General features: G+C 36.5%; 2 protein-coding genes across 3 annotated transcripts in view; one reads left to right on the top strand and one right to left on the bottom strand.

Annotated features, from left to right (window-relative positions):
* The window catches only part of LOC131940544 (uncharacterized), a 26,985-nt gene extending 17,368 nt beyond the window's left edge, over positions 1-9,617 (top strand). For both annotated transcript variants that reach the window (XM_059299209.1, XM_059299211.1), the window contains exons 4-8: positions 1,049-1,257; positions 1,861-2,037; positions 2,634-2,774; positions 6,376-6,548; positions 7,090-9,617. In XM_059299209.1, coding sequence (XP_059155192.1) covers positions 1,049-1,257; positions 1,861-2,037; positions 2,634-2,774; positions 6,376-6,548; positions 7,090-7,650 — 1,261 coding nt within the window. In that variant the 3' untranslated portion in view covers positions 7,651-9,617. The remainder of the gene's footprint in view (positions 1-1,048; positions 1,258-1,860; positions 2,038-2,633; positions 2,775-6,375; positions 6,549-7,089) is intronic.
* On the bottom strand, positions 9,601-20,555 carry LOC131940545 (dynein axonemal assembly factor 11). Its single transcript, XM_059299212.1, has 17 exons — positions 20,422-20,555; positions 19,447-19,540; positions 19,002-19,075; positions 18,723-18,800; positions 18,038-18,134; positions 17,824-17,899; positions 17,572-17,622; positions 16,904-16,963; positions 16,384-16,517; positions 15,881-15,955; positions 15,255-15,344; positions 14,611-14,685; positions 14,018-14,077; positions 13,261-13,330; positions 11,166-11,261; positions 10,235-10,314; positions 9,601-9,864 (listed from the first exon to the last, which is right to left on the bottom strand). The coding sequence occupies exons 1-17, from the start codon at positions 20,429-20,431 to the stop codon at positions 9,675-9,677; spliced, it is 1,410 nt and encodes a 469-aa protein (XP_059155195.1). The 5' UTR covers positions 20,432-20,555; the 3' UTR covers positions 9,601-9,674.

The following is a 20,555-nucleotide window of genomic DNA, read 5'->3' as shown; positions in this document are numbered from 1 at the left end:
CCCCCCCCCCTTAAAAAAATAATGTCCATTTGGACATTTGTTGCATTCGTTCAAACGTCCATTTGGGAAAATGACCATCGGGAAAACAGCCTTCGGGGCACGTTTCTTTCGGGCGTTAGTGGTAGACCCCACTTATCTTTAACTGGTGCCCCGACTGCACATATTGCATTGAACTAGTGCAGTCATCAACTGTCCCCACTTCACATTTTGTATTGAACTAGTGCAGTCATCAACTGTCCCGACTTCACATTTTGTATTGAACTAGTGCAGTCATCAACTGTCCCGACTTCACATTTTGTATTGAACTAGTGCAGTCATCAACTGTCCCGACTTCACATTTTGTATTGAACTAGTGCAGTCATCAACTGTCCCGACTTCACATTTTGTATTGAACTAGTGCAGTCATCAACTGTCCCGACTTCACATTTTGTATTGAACTAGTGCAGTCATCAACTGTCCCGACTTCACATTTTGTATTGAACTAGTGCAGTCATCAACTGTCCCGACTTCACATTTTGTATTGAACTAGTGCAGTCATCAACTGTCCCGACTTCACATTTTGTATTGAACTAGTGCAGTCATCAACTGTCCCGACTTCACATTTTGTATTGAACTAGTGCAGTCATCAACTGTCCCGACTTCACATTTTGTATTGAACTAGTGCAGTCATCAACTGTCCCGACTTCACATTTTGTATTGAACTAGTGCAGTCATCAACTGTCCCGACTTCACATTTTGTATTGAACTAGTGCAGTCATCAACTGTCCCGACTTCACATTTTGTATTGAACTAGTGCAGTCATCAACTGTCCCGACTTCACATTTTGTATTGAACTAGTGCAGTCATCAACTGTCCCGACTTCACATTTTGTATTGAACTAGTGCAGTCATCAACTGTCCCGACTTCACATTTTGTATTGAACTAGTGCAGTCATCAACTGTCCCGACTTCACATTTTGTATTGAACTAGTGCAGTCATCAACTGTCCCGACTTCACATTTTGTATTGAACTAGTGCAGTCATCAACTGCCCCCACATACCTCTAACAGGTGCCCCGACTTCGAATTTTGTATTGAACTACTGAACTGCCCGTGTCAGCCTGGCTGGATGGGGAACTACTGCAACACACCTTGTGACAAGCCGTGTGTCAAGGGTCATGGGATGTGTCATGGATTCGCGGATGACACGCCCATCTATTGCAACTGTGAACATGAGTGGGAGGGAGAATTCTGTGAGAATGTTAAGCCAGACCCAAGAGGTAAGCCTGGTGGAGTCTTATGTAACATTTCATTCAACCAAGTTTATGTAGCTCCACTTGATTAAACCAAGTTAATGTAGTTCCACTTAATTTAACCCAAGTTCATGTAGTTCACCTTTATTTAACCCAAGTTCACGTAGTTCCACTTGATTAAACCAAGTTCATGTAGTTCCTCTAATAAGACCCCTGTCCTTAGTTCCTCTAACACGAATGACCCTTGTCCTTAGTTCCTCTAACACGAATGACCCATGTCGTTAGTTCCCCTAACACGAATGACCCATGTCGTTAGTTCCCCTAACACGAATGACCCATGTCGTTAGTTCCCCTAACACGAATGACCCCTGTCGTTAGTTGCCCTAACACGAATGACCCTTGTCGTTAGTTCCTCTAACACGAATGACCCCTGTCGTTAGTTCCTCTAACACGAATGACCCCTGTCGTTAGTTCCTCTAACACGAATGACCCCTGTCGTTAGTTCCTCTAACACGAATGACCCCTGTCGTTAGTTCCTCTAACACGAATGACCCCTGTCGTTAGTTCCTCTAACACGAATGACCCCTGTCGTTAGTTCCTCTAACACGAATGACCTCTGTCGTCTGCCAGCCCTCACCGTGAAGGCCCAGGAACAAGAGCAACACGCGCGAGTCATGGCCGGTGTGCTGACGGCGTGTGTCGCCTTTGTGCTGCTGTTGGCCATCGTAGTCCCTGTGGTGTTGTGGCGATTGAGGGTCATCTTCGTCCTCAAACTGGTCTACTACTTCAAGGAGTACGAGGATTCGGGTGAGTGGCTCAGTTAATCAGGCTATCAACAGGTTGTTCTTTGCTTCACTAATTATCGAGGCTCGTTAGAGAGATGAACGCCACATCAGAAGCCAACACTTCTAGAGAGAGCAGGGTCAACCAGCTGGAGTTTTCAGCAGGGGAAATAACTTAATAATTTGGTTTTAGAGATATATTTAATTAGATAATTAATTGTGTTATTAAAGACATGAGACTTCGTATAGATAATTTTTTTAATTTCATACTCTGAGACCTAATAAATGACTTTGCTAGCTGCTAGTAAACGACGAGTAACTGCTTATATTATCTCCCTTCTATCTTTTTAAGCTAACAAGGGAAGAAACTCGTGCTCTCAGAAAATATTTTTAAGTCTTTATACATCTTAAAGGTCTATAATGATTCTGCTTTTAAAAACCAGGTCGCTTGTATTAGAGGTTAAGGCCAGATGATATCGTAGAAATTTGTCTTATATTTCTATTACCTCCAACCAAAGCTTCCATGTCTACTGCAATATTTAAATTAATTTTTGTGCGACAAACACCTTTTTGTTAAAAAATAAAATAAATTAATCAACTTGTCTGTTGTGTTTGTCACAGATGGTAAACAGTACGACGCTTATGTCTCCATGACGCCAACTGCCAGTGCTGAAAAATTTGTTTACAACGAACTGAGGCCAGTCCTTGAGGATCTTGGGTTCAAGTTGTACATTCAGGCCAGGGACAGCCCTTCTAATGAAGGTAAGACTGTGTACATTCAAGCCAGGGACAGCCCTTCTAATGAAGGTAAGACGGTGTTCATTCAAGCCAGGGACAGCCCTTCTAATGAAGGTAAGACTGTGTACATTCAGGCCAGGGACAGCCCTTCTAATGAAGGTAAGACTGTGTACATTCAAGCCAGGGACAGCCCTTCTAATGAAGGTAAGACTGTGTACATTCAAGCCAGGGACAGCCCTTCTAATGAAGGTAAGACTGTGTACATTCAGGCCAGGGACAGCCCTTCTAATGAAGGTAAGACTGTGTACATTCAAGCCAGGGACAGCCCTTCTAATGAAGGTAAGACAGGGACAGCCCTTCTAATGAAGGTAAGACTAGGGACAGCCCTTCTAATGAAGGTAAGACTGTGTACATTCAAGCCAGGGACAGCCCTTCTAATGAAGGTAAGACTGTGTACATTCAGGCCAGGGACAGCCCTTCTAATGAAGGTAAGACAGGGACAGCCCTTCTAATGAAGGTAAGACTAGGGACAGCCCTTCTAATGAAGGTAAGACTGTGTACATTCAAGCCAGGGACAGCCCTTCTAATGAAGGTAAGACGGTGTACATTCAGGCCAGGGACAGCCCTTCTAATGAAGGTAAGACTGTGTACATTCAAGCCAGGGACAGCCCTTCTAATGAAGGTAAGACAGGGACAGCCCTTCTAATGAAGGTAAGACTAGGGACAGCCCTTCTAATGAAGGTAAGACTGTGTACATTCAAGCCAGGGACAGCCCTTCTAATGAAGGTAAGACGGTGTACATTCAAGCCAGGGACAGCCCTTCTAATGAAGGTAAGACGGTGTACATTCAAGCCAGGGACAGCCCTTCTAATGAAGGTAAGACTGTGTACATTCAAGCCAGGGACAGCCCTTCTAATGAAGGTAAGACTGTGTACATTCAGGCCAGGGACAGCCCTTGTAATGAAGGTAAGACTGTGTACATTCAAGCCAGGGACAGCCCTTCTAATGAAGGTAAGACTGTGTACATTCAGGCCAGGGACAGCCCTTCTAATGAAGGTAAGACTGTGTACATTCAAGCCAGGGACAGCCCTTCTAATGAAGGTAAGACTGTGTACATTCAAGCCAGGGACAGCCCTTCTAATGAAGGTAAGACTGTGTACATTCAGGCCAGGGACAGCCCTTCTAATGAAGGTAAGACTGTGTACATTCAAGCCAGGGACAGCCCTTCTAATGAAGGTAAGACTGTGTACATTCAGGCCAGGGACAGCCCTTCTAATGAAGGTAAGACAGGGACAGCCCTTCTAATGAAGGTAAGACTAGGGACAGCCCTTCTAATGAAGGTAAGACTGTGTACATTCAAGCCAGGGACAGCCCTTCTAATGAAGGTAAGACGGTGTACATTCAGGCCAGGGACAGCCCTTCTAATGAAGGTAAGACTGTGTACATTCAAGCCAGGGACAGCCCTTCTAATGAAGGTAAGACAGGGACAGCCCTTCTAATGAAGGTAAGACTAGGGACAGCCCTTCTAATGAAGGTAAGACTGTGTACATTCAAGCCAGGGACAGCCCTTCTAATGAAGGTAAGACGGTGTACATTCAAGCCAGGGACAGCCCTTCTAATGAAGGTAAGACGGTGTACATTCAAGCCAGGGACAGCCCTTCTAATGAAGGTAAGACTGTGTACATTCAAGCCAGGGACAGCCCTTCTAATGAAGGTAAGACTGTGTACATTCAGGCCAGGGACAGCCCTTGTAATGAAGGTAAGACTGTGTACATTCAAGCCAGGGACAGCCCTTCTAATGAAGGTAAGACTGTGTACATTCAGGCCAGGGACAGCCCTTCTAATGAAGGTAAGACTGTGTACATTCAAGCCAGGGACAGCCCTTCTAATGAAGGTAAGACTGTGTACATTCAAGCCAGGGACAGCCCTTCTAATGAAGGTAAGACTGTGTACATTCAGGCCAGGGACAGCCCTTCTAATGAAGGTAAGACTGTGTACATTCAAGCCAGGGACAGCCCTTCTAATGAAGGTAAGACAGGGACAGCCCTTCTAATGAAGGTAAGACTAGGGACAGCCCTTCTAATGAAGGTAAGACTGTGTACATTCAAGCCAGGGACAGCCCTTCTAATGAAGGTAAGACGGTGTACATTCAGGCCAGGGACAGCCCTTCTAATGAAGGTAAGACTGTGTACATTCAAGCCAGGGACAGCCCTTCTAATGAAGGTAAGACAGGGACAGCCCTTCTAATGAAGGTAAGACTAGGGACAGCCCTTCTAATGAAGGTAAGACTGTGTACATTCAAGCCAGGGACAGCCCTTCTAATGAAGGTAAGACGGTGTACATTCAAGCCAGGGACAGCCCTTCTAATGAAGGTAAGACGGTGTACATTCAAGCCAGGGACAGCCCTTCTAATGAAGGTAAGACTGTGTACATTCAAGCCAGGGACAGCCCTTCTAATGAAGGTAAGATGGTGTACATTCAAGCCAGGGACAGCCCTTCTAATGAAGGTAAGACTGTGTACATTCAAGCCAGGGACAGCCCTTCTAATGAAGGTAAGACTGTGTACATTCAAGCCAGGGACAGCCCTTCTAATGAAGGTAAGACGGTGTACATTCAGGCCAGGGACAGCCCTTCTAATGAAGGTAAGACGGTGTACATTCAGGCCAGGGACAGCCCTTCTAATGAAGGTAAGACTGTGTACATTCAAGCCAGGGACAGCCCTTCTAATGAAGGTAAGACAGGGACAGCCCTTCTAATGAAGGTAAGACTAGGGACAGCCCTTCTAATGAAGGTAAGACTGTGTACATTCAAGCCAGGGACAGCCCTTCTAATGAAGGTAAGACTGTGTACATTCAGGCCAGGGACAGCCCTTCTAATGAAGGTAAGACAGGGACAGCCCTTCTAATGAAGGTAAGACTAGGGACAGCCCTTCTAATGAAGGTAAGACTGTGTACATTCAAGCCAGGGACAGCCCTTCTAATGAAGGTAAGACGGTGTACATTCAGGCCAGGGACAGCCCTTCTAATGAAGGTAAGACGGTGTACATTCAAGCCAGGGACAGCCCTTCTAATGAAGGTAAGACAGGGACAGCCCTTCTAATGAAGGTAAGACTAGGGACAGCCCTTCTAATGAAGGTAAGACGGTGTACATTCAGGCCAGGGACAGCCCTTCTAATGAAGGTAAGACTGTGTACATTCAGGCCAGGGACAGCCCTTCTAATGAAGGTAAGACTGTGTACATTCAGGCCAGGGACAGCCCTTCTAATGAAGGTAAGACTAGGGACAGCCCTTCTAATGAAGGTAAGACGGCAGAAAGTTGTAGGCCACAATGGGGCTGGTAAGTAGGTCACCAACCAGTTCTACGGCTCAATAAAACCTGCATGAGCCATAGTACTGGTTGGTGACCTACTTACCAGCCCTATTGTAGGCCCATAAGCAGAGTAGGCCTTAGAAACTATACGAGGGATGTTACTATAAACAAGTGCCATTTATATTGTAAGCTTACACATAATAATAAGTTTTTAACTAATTTGCCTTAGTTTTCTAATTCACTTCTGACTGAATTGAACAGCTTGCTAACAGCTTCCTATTGATTAACAATTTTAATTAATTAATTTATTTATCAGCCTTGAGTGATATAATACTGTCAGCCCTTGAGAAAAGCAGACGGACGATTATGGTGGTGACGTCAGATTACCTCAGTAATGAGTGGAACAGATTTGAGTATCTGATTGCACAACATGAGACCTTGAAGCTAAAACAGAGGATCATCCCAATCATTCTTGAAGACATTGATAAGGTAAGCATATATACATTTTTCTCTTTTTTTTTTTTTTATATCAAGCCCCAGAAATTTGATTTAAATTTTTTAAAATATTTTCTTCATTTGAAATATCTTTAGTAAAAAGTGTTCTTTTAATGTAATGTTGGGGTCAGGTGGTCAGGCCGATAAAGCCCATGGCTGATAAACTGGATACGAACCCCTGGCAGATGAGGCATGACAGTTGGGGACAGCAACCCATCTAGGAGAGTAAACTCCAAAATCAAACAACTGTATTTCAACTGCTGCCTTGTAGTTTGTTCTTGAATGGACAAAGACTATGGAAGCAAATTTAGAATAAAAAGCAGAATGAAATCTGAGTCAACAGGCCGTATGGTACATAATATGATGACAAGTTAAACTTCATTATGTTGGAGGAAATCCTGTCCAACATTACAATTAAGATCAAAGAAGAAGAATGGAATATTTTCATTTATATTTAAGACCAACTAATCAGATTATGTTTTCAATTTTCATCATAAATTTCGAACTGGTTTTATATTTGTAATATTGTTTTTAGGATCAAGTGAAGCTGGACAAATCGTTGAAATACATTTTAGAGTCTGTGAAATGTCTGAACCACCCGCGCCTGAAGCAGCGAACTGATGTACAGAGACCTGAGCTTGGAGTACCTTCAGCCAAGAATGATAAAGAAATCTGGCACACAGAGATGAGTGAGAAATGTTTCAAGTCCAGTATCTCTCAAGAAAAAGTGGAGTATGAGAAGAGAGAGAAGAAATTCTGGCAACGGCTAGAGCTCAGCATGCCCAAGAAGAAAAAACAGAACAAAAAGAAGGCAAATAAAAACACTGTTGAAAATCCTAAAGTCAAATCTACATGTATAGAAAAGTTTGGAGCCAAGAGAAATCTTTCGACTAAGGAAGACGCGAAGGTTGTTACCATTGGTTTCAAAATGAACAATTTGAATGAAAGTTCTGGAATGCCATGCAGTAATTTGGAAAACAAGTTCTTGAATATTCTAAATGCGGAGCCATGTGTTACTGATCCCTCTACCTCAAGGCCACAGTCCACTGAAATGGAATCTGGCTACTACAACACCTCTCACAGCATAGACTTTTGAGTTTGTTGACGGAATTTGGTGAAATTTTTTTTAAAAACATGAATTCTGTTTTAAACTGATTTGAACTAGCTGATGACAACTAAAGTGTAAGTTACTCGTCAGTTTACCAAAAAAAGCACAAAATATTTTATTTTTTAATGCAGTTACTTTTTTTGCAATTGAGACAGCTAAACCATTTAAGTCCTGCAACATGTAAAAACAACCATTTGATATATGTGTATGTATACAAAATATTTAATCAGACTGAGAGCATCAAAGTAAAAAAAACATATCACCTTCCTCCCAGTTAAGCTCCCAGCTAGTAAGATCCTCACATACCTTAGATCATTTTGTAAATGCTTTAGGAAGTTCAATTACTTTCTAACAGAAAATTTTACTAAAACACAAATGTGTTCATGTCAACTAGATGTGTGATCAGAATCTTTAATTTGTTTATTCATTGTTCATGTGACGTTTTGTTCAATTTTAATTGATGGTAATTTAATGACAAAAGGTGCGCTCCACATGGAATAAATTTAGTAGTGACAGCTATAACACAACAAGCTGTATAAATTTTGCAAACATCAATACAAATATAATTTAAAACATAAATAAGACACACCGACCCACTGATTTTAGATGTGTCATTAGATAGATATACAAGATCTTATTCACTTATTTCTGTTAAATTTTGAATGATATCCGGTGACTGGAAGTAGCACTTTACACTATTTCCAAATTCTCAAAAAAGCCATAAGAATTTATTAAACTTTATTCCTCTCTTTATCATCCATTATGGGTGGAAACATGCGAGCAAAGATATTGACCACTTCTACTGAACCAATTACTTTCAAGCTTTTTACGTAGGTCAAGACTCGGTGACAATGCAATGTGACCTAATTGACTGTTAACTTAAATTAATCAATGTTTTATTTATAAATTATTTTCCACTCCATTATATACACATTGTGTTCAATTGGTGCGCAATTTTTTTTTCTACGTGATTCTAAAGTATTTAAAAATTTAAGAATTAAAACAAATAATAAAAAACGTTTCTGTAGTCAGATTGCACTAGTAATAGCGCCCCCTTATTGTTATATAAGAACATTCTAGAAAGTTTAGGGGAGACTACTACCGCTTTATTAACTTGAAATTGCATTTAAGGCAAGTTTATTTGACGTGTAACTTTGTTTTGACAAGCATCTATACCCTTAACACTTTCAAGCATTTTAACTTGGTGGACAACATCGATGAGATTTTGTAATTCTCAGTGGGTTAAGTGTCTCAAGCCTCTTGAATGGGTTAAGTGTCTCACACTTCTTGAATCCACTATTTAAAGATACACATTGATGCTTATTACTTTTAAAAGTTAGTTTTAATTAAGTCATAACTGTGTGCTAACTTCAGCTTAAAATGAGTCTTACGCAATTGTAGTCATCAAAAAAAAAAAAATTATATTTTGGACATTTTTGACCAACTTAGCAGTTATCTTATACATCTAAAGTCTTAATGAGAAAATTTTTAATTAACCTTGGTACAAATTTGCTTATTACCATAAAGCAACTAGTAGCAACTTATTGAAGAGCATAGGTTAAAGTTTGATCTTATGGTAATAGAAAGAGTTACTTGCTGATGTTGACATGTTTTTCCAAATGTTAAATGAATGTAATACTAGATAGAGCTTTATTATCTCAACTTTATGTTGTGAAGTTGCGCCAAAAAATTGTTAGTTTTTTGTTTTGTTTGAATGACCATGTATACAAAATGACCTGTGACCTAACTTTTTTCTTTGTTTTAATGACCTTGTTACTAAATAATCTAACCTACAGTTATTGCTCATGTACTTATATGATGTCATTCTGTGATTCTTCTACAAATGTTACTTTTATCTTTTCTTTTTTTTTTCAAATTCTTCTACAAACAAAACCTTATCTACAAATGGTTTTGATTAATTTTATTTAAAAAATATCAATGCTGAGTATCTTGAACAAACTAATTTATTTTGTAAATGCTCAAATTGAAGTTTAAAACAAAGATGAAACAAGTCAGATGAGGGGAGGGACATCTGGGTCGTCAACAAAATCTGAGCTGTTTTCTCGCTCCGGTGCTTCTCTCTTGATGCTTCTAGTCCCAAATGGCAATGTCCCGGTGAGCTTGGTCTGGTTGTCAGACACTATACTTGTCAAATCTACACATTTCCTAGCACTGGAATCCACCTCCAGGAAATTTATTGGGCTGGAAATTTTTGACAGAATTTTTTTTAAACATATTCTTAAAACTTGGTTGATCATTCTGTTTTCATGGGTACATGACTCAATTTATGGAAAGGTAAAGCAACTGGGCATAGTGCTGACCCTTAATTTTTTTTGCCATGAAACTGATGAGCTCTACTTCATCTATCCTACTAAGGATCATTAGTCCTAAAGGGAAACTTTTCAGATACGAGGTGAATGCATGCAAGCTATGGCATTATTTTAAAAAGTGTGTTATTCATGTAGTCACGTATTGCATTTATTTGCTTGCAGCAATTATTGGTAGAGAAATTTCTGTGTTCCAAACATTAATAAATAACAATGTTGTCAACAGAAGAAATGAAAATGCAAACCTTTTAGTTTGATCCTTTTCCTCTTTAGGTGGGTTTTGTTGTACGTCCTTCAATGGTTTGGGTTTGAGTATTGGTTTCACCTGTTCAAGACATTATTTAACCGAGGCTGTTTTAGTTTTTCTGTTAACTGGTAAATTATTCTGATATTATCAACTGTGTTCTGATATGGATTTTTTTTTTTACAAAATATTTTGTTTTCATTTCTGTCACACTTAGCATATTAATACATGTTTAACCTTTATTACATACAAGATATTATGTTGCTAATGCTTTATAAGTTGCCATTGTTATGATTTAAAGTTACGATTTCATCTCTATTGAAAAGTCAAGATAGATTTAATATTTTCATTGTATGTTTACAATAAGCAAAATAATTTTTCATATATATTAATAAGATAGTTATACATTTAATGAACATATTTTTTATAATTGTAAAATTTTCTTTTTGTACCTTACTTTTTTATCTTTAAATATTTTCAAAACAAAGATTTCTGTTTAAGGATAATAAAGTTTATACAAAAGATTATGTTATTTTAAAAACTTCTTGTGTGCAGTAGGCATGTGTACATTTTAAATTTGACTAAACAGCGATTTAAAAAATAACAATTAGTAAAAATGTATATACTTGGTCAAGGTCACACCTGGAGCTAATGTATGGTCAAGGCCACACCTGGAGCTAATGTATGGTCAAGGTCACACCTGGAGCTAATGTATGGTCAAGGTCACACCTGGAGCTAATGTATGGTCAAGGTCACACCTGGAGCTAATGTATGGTCAAGGCCACACCTGGAGCTAATGTATGGTCAAGGTCACACCTGGAGCTAATGTATGGTCAAGGTCACACATGGAGCTAATGTATGGTCAAGGCCACTCATGGACCAGGGTATGGTCAAGATCAAGCAAGGACCATAGAAGTATTTCATCCCCTTACCTTTGGCATGGTGACCAACAGATGACCTGTTGTTTGGGATCTCTTAGCCACACTGGCATCTCCATTCACTTCTTCACTCAGTGCCAGCTGCAACATCTGAAATACAAAACTCACTCGTTTTGATGGGAGGCAATAGAAACCAAACTAACTCTTTTTAATGGAAACAAGTAAACACACAACTCACTCTTTGTGATGGGAGGCAATAAACACCAAACTAACTCTTTTTAACGGGAGTCAGTAAACACACAACTCACTCTTTTTAATGGGAGTCAGTAAACACACAACTCACTCCTTGTTAAGGGAGGCAATAAACACCAAACTAACTCATTTTAATGGGAGTCAGTAAACACACAACTCACTCCTTGTTATGGGAGGCAATAAACACCAAACTAACTCTTTTTAATGGGAGTCAATAACAACCAAACTCACTCTTTGTGATGGAGACAATAAATAAAGTTGTCCTTTCAGACCAAAAGATTCATTTGGCAAATATATCAATAGACACAAATAATTCCTTTATGATGGAAGTCAATACAATTTGAACACAAAAATGGTAGAAACTGATTGTGCTACCAATCAATGCTTACCTTTCCTTTGAGTATCACACGTACAAAATTTGGTTGAACATCACATGCTTACCTTTCCTTTGAGTGTCACACGTACAAAATTTGGTTGAACATCACATGCTTACCTTTCCTTTGAGTGTCACACGTACAAAATTTGGTTGAACATCACAATCTTACCTTTCCTTTGAGTGTCACACGTACAAAATTTGGTTGAACATCACATGCTTACCTTTCCTTTGAGTGTCACACATACAAAATTTGGTTGAACATCACAATCTTACCTTTCCTTTGAGTGTCACACGTACAAAATTTGGTTGAACATCACAATCTTACCTTTCCTTTGAGTGTCACACGTACAAAATTTGGTTGAACATCACATGCTTACCTTTCCTTTGAGTGTCACACGTACAAAATTTGGTTGAACATCACATGCTTACCTTTCCTTTGAGTGTCACACGTACAAAATTTGGTTGAACATCACATGCTTACCTTTCCTTTGAGTGTCACACGTACAAAATTTGGTTGAACATCACATGCTTACCTTTCCTTTGAGTGTCACACGTACAAAATTTGGTTGAACATCACATGCTTACCTTTCCTTTGAGTGTCACACATACAAAATTTGGTTGAACATCACATGCTTACCTTTCCTTTGAGTGTCACACGTACAAAATTTGGTTGAACATCACAATCTTACCTTTCCTTTGAGTGTCACACGTACAAAATTTGGTTGAACATCACATGCTTACCTTTCCTTTGAGTGTCACACGTACAAAATTTGGTTGAACATCACAATCTTACCTTTCCTTTGAGTGTCACACGTACAAAATTTGGTTGAACATCACAATCTTACCTTTCCTTTGAGTGTCACACGTACAAAATTTGGTTGAACATCACAATCTTACCTTTCCTTTGAGTGTCACACGTACAAAATTTGGTTGAACATCACAATCTTACCTTTCCTTTGAGTGTCACACGTACAAAATTTGGTTGAACATCACATGCTTACCTTTCCTTTGAGTGTCACACGTACAAAATTTGGTTGAACATCACATGCTTACCTTTCCTTTGAGTGTCACACGTACAAAATTTGGTTGAACATCACATGCTTACCTTTCCTTTGAGTGTCACACGTACAAAATTTGGTTGAACATCACAATCTTACCTTTCCTTTGAGTGTCACACGTACAAAATTTGGTTGAACATCACATGCTTACCTTTCCTTTGAGTGTCACACGTACAAAATTTGGTTGAACATCACAATCTTACCTTTCCTTTGAGTGTCACACGTACAAAATTTGGTTGAACATCACATGCTTACCTTTCCTTTGAGTGTCACACGTACAAAATTTGGTTGAACATCACATGCTTACCTTTCCTTTGAGTGTCACACGTACAAAATTTGGTTGAACATCACAATCTTACCTTTCCTTTGAGTGTCACACGTACAAAATTTGGTTGAACATCACATGCTTACCTTTCCTTTGAGTGTCACACGTACAAAATTTGGTTGAACATCACATGCTTACCTTTCCTTTGAGTGTCACACGTACAAAATTTGGTTGAACATCACAATCAAGCAGAGATGTGTCCATGTGTCTGTACAGAAGAATAAAATTAAGAACACATTTCAAAACAAATAAAATCATGACATTCTAATATTGTAACTCAATTAGTGCTGTTGGAGCATGCATTTGTATGCCATTCTGTTGAGTCAGTTTATAGTAAATAAATAAAAACCTAAACACTAGGATGATCAGTAGCCTACTGTGTTAACAAAACCAGTAGCCTACCGTGTTAACAAAACCAGTAACCTACAGTGTTAACAAAACCAGTAGCCTACAGTGTTAACAAAAATAGGATGACCAGTAGCCTACTATGTTAACAAAAATAGGATGACCAGTAGCCTACAGTGTTAACAAAAATAGGATGATCAGTAGCCTACAGTGTTAACAAAAATAGGATGACCAGTAGCCTACTGTAACAAAAATAGGATGACCAGTAGCCTACTGTGTTAACAAAAATAGGATGATCAGTAGCCTACAGTGTTAACAAAAATAGGATGACCAGTAGCCTACTGTAACAAAAATAGGATGACCAGTAGCCTACTGTGTTAACAAAAATAGGATGACCAGTAGCCTACTGTGTTAACAAAAATAGGATGACCAGTAGCCTACTGTAACAAAAATAGGATGATCAGTAGCCTACAGTGTTAACAAAACCAGTAGCCTATTGTAACAAAAATAGGATGACCAGTAGCCTACTGTGTTAACAAAAACAACTTACTTGAAGATAGCCACATCAAGAAAAATATTTTCACCATCTTCAGTCAATGTGAAATCAACTCTGAAATATGGAAACTCAAAAATAAACCAAATTGCTGATTTTTTAATTATTATTTGATTTTTGTTTTAACCTATTTTAAAAAAGGAGATTTATGGAAAGGCATTATAATCTCTAAATTATGTTTGACCTATTGAATTAAGCAACTTCTTAAGTAAAATTATAATTGTCATAATTATTAGGATGGTTATTTTTTTCTTTCTTTCTTCTTCTTCGTTCTTAATTTTAGTGTTGAAAGGGATTACCTCCAACACAATTAAGTATATGTGTCAAGTTCTTGTGCGCCATATAGGCCGTTAACTACGATTTCGGCCTGCTTTTCTTTTTGGATTTGATTCCATAGCCTTTGTCCAACCAAGAACAAACTACAATGCAGCAGTTGTTTGATTTTGGAGTCGTCTCTCCTAGAAGAGTGGCTGTCCCCAGCTAACGAGCCTCATCTGCCCGAGAGTTCGAACTCGAGATTTTTCGGTTTAGCAACCATGAGCTTTACCGACTTGGCCACACCGACCCCCTGGGATGGTAATTTGACTTACTTGGGTTCATTCACATTAAAAGGTCGACCGTCTTCAGCAAAAAGTTTTCGTTCTTTTTTTACATCCTTGTCTTCCCTAAACAGTAAACAGCAGGAATTGCAAGCTTAATATGAGAGGGCTAACAGTAAACAGCAGGAATTAGCAGCCTAATATGAGAGGGCTAACAGTAAACAGCAGGAATTACAAAACAGTAAACAGCAGGAATTACAAGCCTAATATGAGAGGGCTAACAGTAAACAGCAGGAATTACAAAACAGTAAACAGCAGGAATTACAAGCCTGATATGACAGAACTAGCATAACAAATTAAAGGGATAACAAATCTATCAAGGAGGAAAAGTAAAGCTGCAGAGATTTGCATATACCTATCTTTAGGACTAAATTTTCACTGATCTCATATGAAACATGGACACATGAAATGTCATTTTACATAAAATCACACTTATTTTTTTATTTATTAACTAAGGTGTAAAACCAACTATCACTTTTGACTTGTAACTTACTGTTTATATTTTAAAATCTTTACAAACTTTACAGAATTCTATATGCTCAAATCTAATAATTTTTGCATGCTGTTTATTTTAATTTACTTATAGTTTAATTCAAAGAAACATTTAACTTGTTAAAGCGTAAAAATGTACTTGCTTTTTATTCTCCTTTTCCTTCAGTTCTTTCAGATGATTATGTACCTCCAGCCTGGATTCTGGGCTGTACGTGGATGTTTCCTTCCAGAAGCTGGAAAACAAAGGTATTTTTTAAATTGGAACTGAAAAATTTCAGTAATCAATTATATTTTTTTTAAAATTTATATTTTGTTAATCAGCCTTTAAAAATAAATCAAAGTTGAATTCATTAACAAAATGTAACATTCTTCTTCTTCATTCCTAATTGTAGTGTTAGGAAGGGATTCCCTCCAACACAATTAAGTATTACATGTCAACTTGTTATGCGCCATATGGGCTGTTGACTCCAATTTCAGCCTGCTTTTCTTTTTGGATTTGCTTCCATAGCTTTCATCCAACCAAGAACAAACTACAAGGCAGCAGTTGTTTGATTTTGGAGTTGTCTCCCCTAGATGAGTTGCTGTCCCCAGCTATCGAGCCTCATTTGCCAGAGGGTTTGAACTCAAGACTTGTCAGTTTAGCTGCCATGAGATTTACTGGCTCGACCACACGACCCTTAATGTAACATTGATAACAGAGTGACAACTATTGTTCAATGAACCATCCTAAATCTTTCTTTTTTCCACCATTAACTCAAACTTCTCTTACTCGTCAACTTTTTCTTCGTGTGACTTTTCTTTCTCATTTTCCTTGTTAGTTTCTTGGACTTTGTCTTGAGTGTCACTAAAAGTAATGAGATAAAATATCTAAATGTAATCTTGTAAGTGTAAGCCTATATTTCATTGAAAAAACTGCAAGAAAAAATGTGTATTGCTTAAACAGTGAATCATAATTGGTGGTGTAAAAAAAATAATGCTAGATAAAATGTAGGGGTGTCAGACAGTATAGATGCTGTTTATTTTAAATGACATTGTCCACCGAAGACTATCTTGAAGTCAAATAATTTTATCAGCGACTTTTAGATCGGCATAAGAAGTGCATGTTATGTTCTAGCAAACTATTGGAAAGTTATTGTATCCCTAGCATTTCTACAGCTTTGTTAATGTTCAAATAAAAGAATCACTAAAATTTCTAGCACTTGAAATTGTAGTTAGCTGGAAACACATCAGTTGGGTTTAGGTTTATGGCAAGGGTAAGTTTGAGTTCCCAACCTGTCATTGATGTCTGTGTACCATCGTCCATCATAGCCAGGCTTATTCTCCTTGTTATTGCCATCCCCATCTGCCCCTTCACAGTCTTTAGATTTCTGCTTTAGCTTTTCAAGAGCCTCTGCTTTTTCTTTGGCCTGGAATCAAACATAGGGGTAAATAAATAAAAAATTATCCAACAATTTCCTTCCACTCCAGTTAAACATAGGGGTAAATAAATAAAAAAATCATTCAATTTCCTTCCACTCAAAGTTAAACATAGGGGTAAATAAATAAAAAATCATCCAATAAAAGTTAAACATAGGAGTAAATAAATAAAAAATCATCCAACAATTTCTTTCCACTCCAGTTAAACATAGGAGTAAATAAATAAAAAATCATCCAACAATTTCCTTCCACTCTAGTTAAACATAGGGGTAAATAAATAAAAAATTATTCAATTTCCTTCCACTCCAGTTAAACATAGAGGTAAATAAATAAAAAATCATCAAACAAATCCAGTTAAAATGTAGTGTGCACACACCCGTTTCAACTTGTATCTTGCTTGTTGCTCTAGGATGTACCCTCTAATAAAAGGAAGGTTCTGAAATTGAAAAGTGCACATTAAAGGTTTGATTCTTTACAGTTACATCCTTCACCTGTGGCAAACAAAAGCAAATATTAACATCTCACAGAAACTAATACATTTTTTTATCAAAGGTTAATGGCTAGCAAATAATTAAAAATATCTCAAGCTTGGAACTTGGGAAGTGTGTGTATGGGGAGGGGGGGGGGTTCATCAATAAATGATGACACATTTCAAGAGATGGAGGTTGAAAGGGTCTGGACTTTTGTGATACTGTGTGATGAGAGGTAGGGGGTGAATACACACTTATATTTATAAAAGTATTATTAGTAAATTAATTTCACAGATTTTTTTATTTGGAAATTTTAATAAAAATGTATCAGTATACTGTATGTTGATAGTAAATAGTTCAGAAGAAATTGCTGTTTTTTTTTTAAAAATAGAATTACAATTTGGAGGGGGGGGGTGGTAGGCTGAGGTGTGAAGTTATTTTAGGAGGGGTCTTTTTATAAAAAATGTGCCATGATGGTAAGACGGAGGTAAAAAAAAATTTCATTTGACATTCATGTGAAAATATTGTATGGGGTACTGTGACATTAAGGAACAGGAGTACTAGTCAACCTGACCTGTATGGCCTTGATCCTTTCTGACTTCTCTATCTCCACCCCATCCAGCCACTAAAGGGAGAGAACAAATTTTGCAGAGACATTTATCCAACAAGGTTAAGTCAGTGACAGAACAATATTAGGCAAAGCTTAGTTAAATGTAAACATTTAAAACTTATTATTTATTGTTCTCTTTCTTTCCTGTACTAGAGCTTTTTAATATTATTTAGTTTACTAGCTAATGATATGTATAACATGAAATATTTAACTTACCTGTAGTTGGGGTAGGGTAGCAATAACAAACTCCCTGTAATGTTCAAAATCTGCACATGGATTCCCTGTTAAGAATCTATAAGTTTTTTTTAGGTTTTAGTTTTAATATAAAAAAAAGACAACTAACATGAATATTTTCCTCATAAGTTTTCTGATAATAAATAAATTAAAACAATGTACAGCTTAAGTCCTGTTATTTAAAATGATAACTTACAGTTCTTTAAAATTGTACAAGTCTTTTAATGACTCAACTGATGTTAACTCTCCCACAAAGTTAACAGTCAAATCTAGTTTTTTCAAAGACTCACAGCCTGAAAAATATAAATTTAAAAAAAAAAACATTTTATATATAAATAAATAAATAAATAAATATATATATATATATATATATATATATATATATATATATATATATATATATATATACATATATATATACATATATATATATATATATATATATATATATATATATATATATATATATATATATATATATATATATATATATATATATATATATATATATATATATATATATATATATATATATATATATATAGATAGATATAGATAGATAGATATAGATATATATATAGATATATATATATATATAGATATATATATATATATAGATAGATAGATAGATATAGATATATATATATATAGATAGATAGATAGATATAGATATATATATAGATATATATATATATATAGATATATATATATATATAGATATATATATATATATATAGATATATATATATAGATATATATATATATATATAGATATATATATATAGATAGATATAATGATTTGCTATTTTTATAAAAAAAATTTGTATAGTTGGAAAAGCCAATAGGTAGGGGAGGTCGCACAAAATACTCATATATTATACCTTCAAGATTCTCAATTTTTTCAATGTTGTTTAAGGCTAAATTTATGTATTCCAACTTTTTTAGTCTGCTAACATTCTCTGAAAGAAATAGAAAATTCAAGGATAATTTAAGCAGTTACCTTGAGTCATTCAAATACAAAATTTTCATGCTGTTGATGTGAAACAAAACACAGTAAGAAAGCCATCAATTCAATAAATGAATTTATCCATAAAAAAAAAAGATCTGAACAGATAGGTAACAATTTAGAAAGTTATACCCATTTAAAAATGTAGGCCTACCTATTTTTGGGATTAAATTGCTCTGTAAATATAAAATTTTCAAATCCCTGCACCATTTGTCCAAATGCTCAAGCCTGGAATGTATTTTGTTTGTAAATTACTTTATAAAAAAATGTGTAAAGAATATTTTGATTTTTAAATGTGCCTTGGTTGTGAACAGACTGCATGCCATGGAACATATTAACCAAAATTTTTTGGAAAAAAAATTACTATAAAACTATAAATTATAAGTAAAATAAAGCTTGTTAAAAAAAATGTAGGCTAATCAACACTTGAATATACCTTACATCTAATAACACCATAATATAGCTTATGTGAAAGAATACTCTGCAATGTTACAATGTAAAAATTTATAAAATAGCACCACTTTGGGCTTTGGGCCTCATAGGCCTACTTGTTTTATATAATGTCATCAGACTGTAAGATTGACAGTGCTAGTTCTCACCTTTCAATGTCTTGTTGGTGCAGTGAGATTTCCTCAAGTGTGGAAATTTGACATTCGTTATGTTCAGCTCTTTTGCGGACTAAATCCTCGGTGACTAGAAATTAAAATTATTTCATTGAGACAAAAATATTGTTAATGTGTTTTTTATAAAGCTGTTGGTAGGCATCTTAACCTACCTAATAGTCATATATGGAATGTACTTTAGTATTGTTGATTTTGAATGTATTTTTTTCATTGAGTCAACTGTTGAAATTAAAAATTAAACTTAGTAGGCTACTTAGATCTAGTACTGATGAATGGATCTAAGCCCTAAATATTAGCCTACATATTAGTATGATATTAGGCTATTATTTTTTTATTTTATTTTTATTAGGCCTGACGTAGCTAGAGTACTACTAACTAGTAACTAGTTTAGGGGTCATCCATAAATGATGTTACGCTTTTTTTGACGATTTTTACCTCCCACCCCCTCCCCTCCGACACACGTCGTCACAAAAAGCCAGACCCCCACCCCCCTAAAATGACGTCACACCTCAACCTACAACCCCCCTCAAAATTGGAGTTGAATTTTTTTAAAACATCGATATTTTTCTAAAATCTTGTCTAAACTATTTCAATTTATTTAAACAGTTAGATCTATCTAAAATGCGAAATAACGTCTAAAATTCGTTTTCTAACATTGCTTTTTTATAATGCAACAGTGTGACGTCGCAACATCTGACCCCCCCTCCCCCTCATCACACATCGTCACAAAATTACGGACCCCCCTCCCCCCTACGAGTGTGACGTCATTTATGGATGACCCCTTACTAGAGTAGTACTACTACTACTAGATTTAGATCTAATCAAGATCTAGTTACTAGACTCTTCTGACTAACACTAGAGACTGTTTAATTTAACAAATTTAAGCATTTAATTTTTTATCTTAATACTAATTTTTATAGGTATATCAAAATTTGGAACTATTATTCTTACTTCGAACCATTTTAAAATGTCGTCGTGCTGAATTCAAGTTCTAAATCAAATCTAGATCTAGATTTAGAGACCTAAACCTAAGTAAAGGAACTGACTATGATCAAGAAATTATCTGTCTCCACAGACGCTACAAC

Source organism: Physella acuta, unplaced genomic scaffold, assembly GCF_028476545.2.
Source record: "Physella acuta isolate Inbredline_101_S28 unplaced genomic scaffold, ASM2847654v3 ptg000322l, whole genome shotgun sequence".
Taxonomy (NCBI): Eukaryota; Metazoa; Mollusca; class Gastropoda; family Physidae; genus Physella; species Physella acuta.
This window is presented reverse-complemented; position numbering and strand designations above follow the sequence as displayed.

Bases quoted from the DNA above. Each gene is read 5' to 3' on its own strand.
- LOC131940545 (XM_059299212.1), bottom strand. The intron at 18,801-19,001 runs GTAGGCCTACAT...TATTTCTTTCAG, and splicing joins CAATTTAATCCCAAAAATAG to AGAATGTTAGCAGACTAAAA. The intron at 10,315-11,165 runs GTAAGGGGATGA...TGTCTTGAACAG, and splicing joins TGTTGGTCACCATGCCAAAG to GTGAAACCAATACTCAAACC.